The sequence below is a fragment of the Arachis hypogaea genome, chromosome 20, assembly GCF_003086295.3.
Source record: "Arachis hypogaea cultivar Tifrunner chromosome 20, arahy.Tifrunner.gnm2.J5K5, whole genome shotgun sequence".
In the NCBI taxonomy this organism is placed as follows: domain Eukaryota; kingdom Viridiplantae; phylum Streptophyta; class Magnoliopsida; order Fabales; family Fabaceae; genus Arachis; species Arachis hypogaea.
The window spans coordinates 26,273,594-26,285,293 of NC_092055.1; the positions used below are offsets into that span (position 1 = coordinate 26,273,594).

General features: G+C 37.6%; 1 protein-coding gene and 1 long non-coding RNA gene across 2 annotated transcripts; one reads left to right on the forward strand and one right to left on the reverse strand.

Moving 5' to 3' along the window:
* Positions 1-4,268: 4,268 nt before the first annotated feature.
* On the forward strand, positions 4,269-4,898 carry LOC140182856 (uncharacterized). The gene is made up of 3 exons (XR_011879062.1): positions 4,269-4,376; positions 4,526-4,595; positions 4,691-4,898. It is a non-coding gene; the product is annotated as an uncharacterized lncRNA (long non-coding RNA).
* Positions 4,899-5,517: 619 nt separating this feature from the next.
* On the reverse strand, positions 5,518-7,801 carry LOC112783818 (inactive protein kinase SELMODRAFT_444075-like). The gene is made up of 6 exons (XM_072229709.1): positions 7,597-7,801; positions 7,192-7,352; positions 6,868-6,944; positions 6,628-6,775; positions 6,272-6,421; positions 5,518-6,065 (listed from the first exon to the last, which is right to left on the reverse strand). Exons 1-6 carry the CDS (start codon positions 7,682-7,684, stop codon positions 5,880-5,882), a joined length of 810 nt encoding a protein of 269 aa, XP_072085810.1. The 5' UTR covers positions 7,685-7,801; the 3' UTR covers positions 5,518-5,879.
* Between the last annotated feature and the right edge of the window lie 3,899 nt (positions 7,802-11,700).

Sequence of the window (11,700 nt, forward strand, 5' to 3'; positions counted from 1 at the left end):
CCGCAACAGGCGACACTATTCCCATCTGAAGCTGATGATCAGACAGGGCGCCGACATCCCCTCCGAGCCCGACACACCATCAGAGCCATCAGAGGAGAGAAGGATGAGCACGAGGAGGAGCCTCATTCCCAAGCGGAGACTCATCAGCAGGCAGGCACAGAGTACGCTACACCACAGCAGGAGGCCCCACATCAGCTTGAGGCTGCAGATCCGGAGATCCCGATCCAGTCAGTCCCCCCTCTACAGCAGCCAGACTCTCAGCCCACCACCGCCACAGAGACCCCATTTACCATCCCTACCAGTGATGACACCCCTTCACACCCGGCTTGATTGAGCATCGGGGACGATGCTTCATTTTAAGTGTGGGGAGGTCGCCATCTCTGGCGTTTATTTTGGTGAACTACTACATACTTTTTCTTTTATTTTGGATATTTTTCTGTATTTTTCTCTTTTTCTTTTATTGTTATTTTTTGAGTACTTATACATTTCCACTTGTGTATTTTACTCTATTTTCTGCATTTTGCATTTTTTTTGTTCATATTTTAGTTATTTAGCTCATTTTAGTTATTTAGTTTAGTTTGCAATTCTAACTTATTAGTGGATCAATTAGTATAGTTTACCCTTTTTACATAAGATAGCTTAGTTATAGCTTAGTTTAAATTGACAAATATAAAAAAGAGTAAGCTAGGAACTTGAACATAATAGATTTAAATCCACAAAACTTATATATAGCATTACATGATGTAGTTAAGCTGACAACATTTTATCAAGGAGGAACATCAAAACTTTAAAAGCTACCCTAAATAATTTTTTTTATGAGAATAATGGGAATTTTTAACTAAACCTGCATACAATAGATAAATGATATATGATGCTTGAGTTAGAGAACACACAGCCTGTGAGTTTTGAGCTTAAATTGTATGGTTGCATTCAGACCATAATTTCATTTATGTGTGTTACATTTCTTTTTATTCTGATGTTCTTTCCTTTGCTTTAATCTATATGTCCAATTATAGAATATAGAATAAATATATACCAAGAGAATGATTGAGGCCATCATTTGATTTTAGCTCACTCACCCCAAATTAGCTTACCTTTTACATCACCCTTGTTAGCCCCCTTGAGCCTTTTAAAACCCATTTATTCTATTTAGCCAAATTACTAGCCTTAAGCAGAAAAAACAAAAGAAAATCCCAAGTGAATCCTTGGTTAGCTTAAGATAGAAAATCATGAATAGAGTTAAATGTGGGAAACCTTTTGGGAACATGGATGATAGAACCAAAAAGGTAGAGAAATTAAAAGAAATAAAATAAAATTTGGGAAGCATGCTCATGAGAAAATCTAAGTGATTCAATTACCATGTGCATTAAAAAAAAAGGGAGAATTATTTTTCAGCATCTAAATAAAAGGGGACACAAAAGAAATTCCCCAATGAAAACAATGCACATGGGATAAAAAAATTTAAACAGTGAAACATGAGCATGTAACAATAAGTGGGAAATATGGGAAAATAGGTAAAGAGATTTTTGTTTTACTAAATATGTATGTTAGGTGAGATCTTAGTCTAATTAAGGATTCACTTATTTGCTCACTTGACCCTATACACAAATCCTTACCTTTACCTTGACCCCATTACAACCTCAATTAAGACCTCATGACTTTCTGGTATGACTATATTCTCTAATTGTTGATTGGTTAGATGAAGAACAAAGCTATAGAAATTAAGAATAAAAAGAAAAATAGAGTGAATAAACCCAATAAACACTGAGTGACTAGAGAGTAAACACAAAATCCAGTGAGGGTTCAATAACTCATCAACATATATCTATACTTAATTTACTAATTGTTTTGCAAGTTTGTACAATGTTTTCTTTCCCATCTCCTTTGCTAAAATGCTTTATTATTTAAGGGTTGGCTATATATATACATGACTCCTTGAGAATGTGAATTAACTTGGCTACATGTAAGCTTTATATATGAATGAATGAATTAGAGTTGCATGATGCATCATTCATTTAGGTAGTTACATTTAAATTAGGTTGCATTGCATGACATTCCTTCACTTTAACCTTAATTATTTATCTTGGATTTAGCATGAGGACATGCTAGTGTTTAAGTGTGGGGAGGTTGATAAACCCATATTTCACGAGTTCTTTTGTGGTTAATTAGAATGATTTTTTCAACTCTTCATCTACTTATTCACATTAATTTCATGGTTTTACTTTCCCTTCCTTATTATGTCATATTGTGAAAAACATGTTTCCTAAGCTTTAAAAAAAATTAATTATTTTAATTACCTTTATTTCCATTCGATGCCGTGATTAGTGTGTTGAGTAGCTTCAGGTTTCCTAAGGCTGAATGACTTAAAGGATGAAAAAGGAAACATACAAAAATGGAAGGAGAAGGCAAAACGGAGCTTTAAGGAAACTGGTATCCACGCGATCGCATGGACGACGCGATCGCGTGCCAGAAGCAAAGAAGCAGCGACGCGGCCGCATGACTGACGCGACCGCGCGCCTTGAGTAGAACACCCACGACGCGGACGCGTGACCGACGCGACCGCGTGGAAAGGAAAAGTTCCAGATGATGCGACCGCGTGACCCACGCGGACGCGTGACAAAGGCCACGTATCAGAATTTACAGAATATGCCCCCAGCGAATTCTGAAGCCCTTTTTGGCCCAGATCCTAGTACAGACAGCATAGACCAGAGGTTATAAAGTGTGGGAATGCATCCATTCAGGGAAAGCTCGCATAATTTTAGTTTTCAATGATTTAGATTTAGTTGAGAGGGAGATCTTCTCCTCTCTCTCTTTTAGGATTTAGGATTTCTTCTTGTTTTAAGAGTGACTCTCAATCCAGGTTTTATATTTCTTTGTTTTAAACTTCCCTTTTACTCTATTTATTTATTTCAGTATCTGAGTTGGCTATTTACCTTTATAATTGGATCTATGAATTCTTTCATGTTACAGACAGTTATTTGAATTAATGATATTTGAGGTATTTTCAGTTTATGATTATTCTCTTTGATTTAAGTTATCATTGCTTCCCATCTAAGGACGTTTTTATTATTTCAGCAATTTTACTTTTTTCCCTTTTGGTCCTGGTTAAGAATTCAGTAACTCAACAGTTATTAAACTCAACGTAATTGATAATCGTTATCTTGCTAATTGAGCTGAACTTAAATAATCCCAACCTTTTCTTAGGAAATAATTAGGATTCAAAAGTCAATTTAATTAGCCCCTTGACTTTCCTTTGCCCTGGTAAAGGTTGACCAAGTGGAGTTTAGATTCAACTTTCATTTTAGTTGAGAGAGATAACTAAGTTGGACCTCTAATTTCCCTTATCTTGCCAAAAGTTGTTTTACAGTTATTATTTATTTTTAATTTCCATTTAATTCACTCGTCATTTAAATTACTTGCTTCTCACCTTCTAAACCCCGATTACAACCTTTATAACCAATAATAAGAACATACTTCCTCGCAGTTTCTTGAGAAGACGACCCGAGGTTTGAATACTCGGTTAACAATTTTTAAGGGGTTTGTTACTTGTGACACCCAAAACGTTTGTATGAAAGGGCTTTTGAAGGTTTAGAAACTATACTTGCAACGAGGATTTATTCGCAAATTTCTAGACCACGCAAAAGTTACTCTCATCACCGAGCGAACGCGTACGACGAAGAATGCGATCGAAAACACGAACGTGAATGGCAAACAAACGGCGACGGAAGCGGGGCCGAGCAGACAAAGATGACAGACTCCGAGGTCGAGGAAGCAACCGTGATCGGTGACAGCAAACAGGGGTTGAAGATTTAGAGCACGAGGGACGCTAGATGACGGATGGCGAATTGTGAGTGCGACGGACGGCGGCAGTATGACACTCCTTGTGGCGGTGGTGTAGGCTTATAGTGCTAGGGTTTTTTGGTTGGGTTTGGGTGATTTCTCTGACTGAAAGAAAGAAACGGAGAAAGGGAGAAAGAAACGAATGAGCTTCCCTTTTTTTGTGTAAACCGGCCTGGTTCCGGTTCGATCCGACCGGTCGGCTTTTGTGTGGTTCAACGATTTTTTGCCGGTTTTTTAATTACCAGTTTTATATGCCTGCTCGGTCTGTTAGTGTTATTAGTTTGCGATTAAACCGATCCGATCGACCGGTCCGTTCCAGTTTCGAGGTTTATTGTTGAGAACAAAAACCGCTATTAATTAAGCATCAACACATTTCGCGTTCAATAGTGAGGTTGCAATTTTTCATCTTTTTATTGCAATTTTTTTCTGTAGGAGCAGCATGAAAGAGGTCCTGATGGAGGACCATGCTCTACTCTCTTCATTGCAAATCTTGGTCCAAACTGCACTGAAGATGAACTGAGACAAACTTTCTCAGTGTGAGTTGTTGTGTCTATAGTAAAGTTGTTCATATTGGAGCAGTGCTGGACCTACTGGTTCTTGTTATATCTTGATCTTGCAATGTTCATCTTTCACTTGATTTTGAGGTTTTACTATCGAGCTTTAATGTCTTAAATCTATTTTCCAGGTATGCTGGATTCAACATGGTCAAAATCCGTTCTAGAGGAGGAATGCCGGTTACATTTGCTGATTTTGATGTGAGTCATAGTTCTTGTTCAATCCCCTGTTGGTCAGTGTAGTAAATTTTGCTTGCTTACCCCTTATCAATTTACTAACCTTTATTCTTTTACAGGAAGTTGAACAAGCTACTAAGGTCATGGAGCAGCTTCAGGGCAGCATGCTGTCGCCGTCAGATCGGGGTGGCATGCACATAGAGTAACTTCTAACCTAATGGTTTCTATTAATTTTAGATACTCTAGCTAGGATTGATGTCTTATGTCCCTAAATATTTTCTTGTAGATACGCAAGGTCTAAAATGAGGAAGCATTAGAAGAAAGGGAAGCAAGCCAACCAATGAATTTATGTTGTCTGAACCCTCTCAGGATTGTCATCATCAGCCAACCAATGAATTTTGCTTCACATGATTCCTAGAAGTCAAGAATTCAAAAAAGCATAGGACATTGTCAACATCAGCCAACCAAGATTTTTTGGTTTTATCAATTGCTTCAAAATTTTAAGATTTTTAAAATGGATAAACTCTATCAGTCTCATTAACTGCTACTATATATTCAGCATTTTTTGCTTTTGTTTTGTCATGTCTATACTTACCTCTTCTTTAATTATGAGATATTGAGATTAGCGCTATATTTTATAAAATATGAAGATATTGTGTCATGAGTCATGAGACTTGCATATATTAGAGTTTAGTGTACATTTTCATAAATAAAATGTTTCTGATATCATTCAAACTCAAAAAGGTGAAGTGTCATTATTAATTACCCTGTGATTTTAGTACCCTTCATAGATGCAAAAGGCTAACTCTGATTTGTCTGTGTCGCTGTCCAAGTTGGTTCAGAACTTCAGATGACAACCATCAAACCATGTTTGTTTGCTTCTCAACGCATGCATGTGCATGGACACGCACATGGAAAGTGAAAAGGGATAATTAAACCAATAATCTTTGAACTTAGAAGAAGCTACTCCATTTCATTTCATTTCAAGACCCCACAAACTCTCTCAAGTCAAAGAGGCCCTTTTAGGCACAATAGTGTGTACATGATTTTCCCTGAAGAATTTCAAAAACTTATATATTTTTTTACCTATCCTACTTTCACCCTGCTATTATACACATGCAAAATTAGATCACTGCAGAAAGATAGATAGAAAGATGCAAAATTACAAAATAGGAGGGAAAATAAACATATTTAGCATAACAAGAAAAAAGCAATTCTCAATTTTGATCAAGTATCAACCCCTTTCTAAATGTCATCTTCACATGAAGTCCTTCTTGCTTTGTTGTCCCTATCCCAATATGCAGGCCTCTATTTGTCAAGAGATAGCTTCCCACTGAATGATTCAAGTGACTCCTCTAACAGAGGACCCCTGTAATGGTGCTGCCTCTGCAGCGGCTCCGACCAGAGTCGGCCACTCCGGTTTCCCACATCATAACTTGGAGTTGAAATGTAACTTGTGTCCATGACCATGTCGCCGTCCAGTATACGAAGAACCTTGAATAAACAAGCAGAAATAATTTTAAAAATAGTTAGGCGGGGAACATGGTCAAATTCAAAAAACATGATCTAAACATACAGCATTAGCTTTTCCTATTGATTTTAACTTAAAACAGAGTTTGATCAAATTATAATAAATATGTGATTGAGAATTCTTCAAAGCAATTTTTTCCAACAAAAAATAAGTTCAAGAACTTGTTTACCTGTGACATGCGTGGTCTAGAATGAGGATCTCGCCGTATGCATAATGATGCAGCATGCAACATGCAATATACCTCATTTTCTAAGTATTGGTTCCCCAGCCTTGGATCAATCAGTTCCTCAATGGCATATTCTTCCAACAGAGGTCGTGCCTGTTAAATATCAAGACATTTACTCAAATTTCGACAAGACTTGGCATGAACAACCAAAAACATAAAAGGGGATTAATATAGGATTTCTGATTGTTAATTATAGACATAGCCATACTTTAACTCTTAGGCAATGTTTGGTTGGGGATAAAATAAAGGGTGAAAATTTTCACAGAATGGTTCGAGTAAAAATTACAAATATAACTTACCCACTCAGTAAGACACTGCTGTCCCTTAGGCCGCGTGAGATCCACAGCTTTTCTCCCTGTAACAAGCTCCACCAATACCACCCCAAATGAATAAACATCAGCTTTCTCAGTTATTTGGCCGCTTTGAGCATATTCAGGAGCCAAATACCTACACAATAACGACATATCTTAATTGTGAGTTCATATTTCTCAGACAAGTTTTGATTATGAAAACCATTCAGGACAAACACAAATACATACCGGAATGTTCCAATTACTCGGATTTCCACACCCGTGTCTCCATCAGGTTGCCACCTCGCCAATCCAAAATCACCAACCTTGAAATCACAATATAATGCTGTTAGAAAAATTAGGCATGTATGTAATCCAACTCAAATTCAGCATACACCAGAGTTTAGAATGTAATCTATACAAGACTCAAAAAATTCTGTCTTTTACATCCAATGGTAAGTAAATTTAAAAATGTAGATGGGTGGATATTCAAAAGTGAGGTAAAGGTGCCTTTTATAGTGTAAACTACAAACCTACAAGAATGCATTGTACAATAAGCAAGCACTACCATACCAGTGGTTCAAAATCATGAGTTATGAGAATGTTGTTAGGCCGCATGTCACGGTGGATAATGCATCCCACTCTACACTCTTCATGAAGATATCGTAACCCACGAGCAGCTCCAATGGCAATTTTTTGCCGTGCAGCCCATTCTAATGGTTCTCGCTGTCTCCCTGAAATAGTTTGAAATATTAGACTAATTTACAATCATATCAGGAAAATATATGTCTTGTTTCAATCACTGTATTCAAAATGAAAAACATCGTCACATTAGTCCTACTTCACCACCTGCTTTTAGTTGGCATCAGATTAATAAAAATCAAAGTAGCAAACATAAGTCTGATATTATAGTCTAGTGCAATTGAAAAAAATTCTGTAAGAACAGAAGTTCGGATGCAAGAGAGCAAGAGAAATCACCATATAAATGTGAATCCAATGATCCATTGCATATGTACTCGTAAACTAGTAGCCTTCTCTTATCCTCTATACAGAATCCAATCAGCATAACAACATTTCGGTGCTGAGCACAATTCAGGACTTCTACCTCTGAGCAAAACTCAAGGTCACCCTGAGAACTAGCCAATTTATGTTGCTTGACAGCAACGACTTGTCCATCCGGTAGAACCCCTCTGTGAACGGATCCAAATCCCCCCTCAGACAGGAAGTTGGCCTCAGAGAATCCACCAGTGGCAAGTTCTAACTCGGCATAGCTGAACCATCTTCAAGTCAGTCACTGACTTGCCATTATCTTACACAAGAAATTAAGTAAGTATTTCATGAATCAGTTTAACATGAAGCCAACCCTTGAAACTATCTAACTAATACAATGTTAGCATTGGCTGACGGCTCTGTGAGTTATGGTTAACAGATTGGCTTAGAGCATGAGAGAGATTTACTCTCGGTATAGGTAAGAATTTCTCTGACCACGCTCACTATCTCAGATTTTAGAACTATATCAGATTGAAGAAACAAAAAATCATGAAAATTTTCAGAACAATATCAAATCAATAACAAAATTTCCAAACAATATCAAATCAATAACAAATAAATTCAGAACTGTATCATAATTCAGGCAAATCAAATTCATGAAAAATAAGTTATCTAAAAAAAACCTCAGGAGGGCAGTTCCATAACTGTTTTGCTAGAAAAGGGGAGTTGAGGGAAGGGCGAAAGCGAGTCGGCTGCTTGAGGGTGAGAACGACGGCAAGCGTACGGCTTCTTCGACGGTGAGAACGAAGGTTGGGGACTGGGGGGCATTAGTGAGTAAAGCCCGCCTTCCTGGTGTTATCATCGTTCTGCTTCTTCGTCGCCATTGAAGCTCAAGCTCTGAACTCTGAATGGGGATGATTGATTTTGAGTTTGAGCAAGCCGTGAGACAGCTACTATCATTTGAGCCACAAACACAATATCACCAAAACAAAAGGAGTAGTCTGGGTGCTCTACAAGTTCTCAGACGCTCACAGTTTTTTCCATTTTTTCTCCAGCAAAATTATCTTCATTGGAATTGGAAACAGCTTTCCATTGTAGAGAGTTGAGTTGATTTCTTCTTTCAATTTCAGAGAGAAATGGGATCGGGGTGAATTGAGTTTCTGCACAATGATAATAATATAATTTTACTTATTCATGTTTATAGAAATTATATGTTTATCCCTCTTGTAAAAATATTTAATTACAAAATTACCCTACTTTAGTTAAGATATTAACTCTTATTGAGTTAAATTAACTCAAACTAAAACTAAGCATCCAATTAAAACATGCCATGTCACGAGGGGTAATTTACATGTTGAAATAGAGGGGGTTGGGTAGAATTCACCTATATATATATATATATTTTCTTTTTTTTCTTTTTCTTTTTTTTCAATGCATATGATTAAATTATTGAATGCATGAACATGTCCTAAACATTTTTTTCACATTTTCATAAAGATATATAACACCCAATTCTTAAACCAAATATTTCCAAACCCAACTTCCCCACACTTAAATCATGAACACTCTCACTAGTCTAAGCTAACCAAGGATTCAAATTAAGGACATTATTGTTTTCTGCTTAGAGTTAATGATGTGCTAAAGTAAAGAATAAAAGGGGTAAAATAGGCTCAAATTGGTTTGCAAAAGATAATGAAAGGTTAAGGCCATATGGGTATGTAAGCTTAGTGAAACAAGGGCCTCAATCATATAAGTGTATGCATACATCAAACCATGGAAATATAGAATTAATCAAGACAAAGATCACAATTTTAGAGAGAACAACACACACCAAAAATAAAATATTGGTTGATAAGATGCAACCAATCAAGTAGGCTCAAAATCTCACTGGTTTTGTGTGTTCGAGCTCTAAAACCATGTTCCAAATTAAAATTTCTTCAAACAAGTTTTTCAAAAAGTTTAATTCAAATTAGTGAAATGCTATAAAAAGTTTCTTGAAAAAAAAAAGAAAATATTACTTCAACCAAGTGGTAAAATATGCACAAAATCAAATAAACATGCAAATGCAACAACAAATTTAACAGCGAAAATAAAAAATTGGTGTTGAAATAGGAAATAACTAACCCACGGAAGTCAGTATCGACCTCCCCACACTTAAAGATTGCACTGTCCTCGGTGCATGCAGAGATGTACAAGTGGACGGGTGGCTCCAACTGATGCTTTTTCTCCAAAGATTGTGTGGCAGACTTGTCTGTCTCCCCATGTAAACGTCTTCCGGTTCCCTTCCTGGTGGCCATCCTGAAAGAAAAAGGGAAGAAAAGTAACCCAAAAATAAAGATAAGAAAATAAATAAAGTATGGGTGGGTTAATGCCACATAACGAGGGTCTCAATTACATGGTAGCTACAACATACAAGTGAGAAAACAGTAAAAGCAAATGGCATATCAATAGTGCAAAAATTGCAACAAATGGGGGAGAGAGATTGGGTAATGAAAGATGGTGTAAGTGCATAGCAATGCAAATGGAATACAAGTATCATAAAAGATTAGCATTGACTTATGAACAATAATACCCAGTAATATAAAACAAGTCATGAAACACCAGAATAATTCAAGAAAAGATGCAACAGTTGAATAAGAAAATTTAACACCAATAAAAACATGCACAAAATTAGAATGCAATGAATGAAAGTATGCAAATAAATTAAGTAAAATAGAATGGAAAAGAATAGGGATGAGAAGTTGAAGAGATGAAGAAGAAGAAAGTAAGAAAGGAAGAAGAAAGAAGGAGAAAGGAGGGAAGAAAGAAGGAGAAAGGAGGGAAGAAAGAAGCAAGAATTTAGAAACGGAGCGCGACGCGTACGCGTGCATCACGCGTACGCGTGGGTGGTCTGAAAGTAAAATGACGCGCACGCGTCAGGGACGCGTACGCATGGGTGATTTTGTGCCTCTAGCACAGTACCAGCCCTAGACCAGCACAACTCTCTATTTAACACGCTTTTACGCCGATTTTTCATGCCCACGCGTATGCGTCATTGACGCTTACGCGGGGGTTGAACTTTTTGCAGGGGACGCGTACGCGTGAGGTACGCATACGAGTGGGGTGGCCTGTGCGCTACGCACCCCTCCCGCGCGTCTCTCGCGTAACTTTCTGTAAGGTTTAGCGTCGCATGTGACGCGTGCGCGTGGTTCACGCGCACATGTGGGATGGGCTTTTTTTTTAATGCAGAATGCAAAATACAGAATGTAGATGACTATGCAGAAATTATGAATGAACACGAATAAAAATAAAATAAAATAAAACTAAGAACAAAAAAGGAAAGAATATACCATGGTGGGTTGTCTCCCACCTAGCACTTTTAGTTAAAGTCCTTAAGTTGGACATTTGATGAGCTCCTTGTTATGGTGGCTTGTGCTTGAACTCGTCTTGAAACTTCCACCAATGCTTGGACTTCCAATAAGCTCTATCAATACCAAGTAAATTTCTCAAGCTTTGATGGAGTTCTTCACAAGCTTTGAGCTCCCAAATTTGATCCTCATATATTCCCAGATCTCAAATCTTGTTTCTACACCCGTCTTCAAGTGGATCATGATGATTCCATCCAGGTGGTTCAGCCTTAGAATTCTCATTTAGGCACCCAAACATCCTCCTAGAACCATACAATCGAGCTCTACACCAATCCTTGCACTTCAACTTGGAGCATGCAACCGTATTGAACCTTGCATGACAACTTTTACCACTAACCATCTCCCTCTTACTCTTATAGCCACAAAGAACTCTAAGTTGCCCATCCGTCTCAAGCAAAGCATATTCAAGTGGGCTAATTAAGCTTAGAGATGAAAAATTTACCCACTTGAATAAAGGAATAGACGGTGATGGCTTTGGGGGAGAGGTCTCCAACAACTTTGGCAAGGTGATTTCCAGCTCCATTCCCTTGAGCTCTTCCTTGACAACTTCCACCTCCTTGCAAGCTTCTTCAATTTCAACCTCTTCCTCTTGGTAGCCTTCTTCCAATTCGATCTCTTCTTCATTGTTCACCAAAGGCATAGGAGGTTATGCTTCTTCTTCTTTAATCTCTATGTCAAGTCCAAT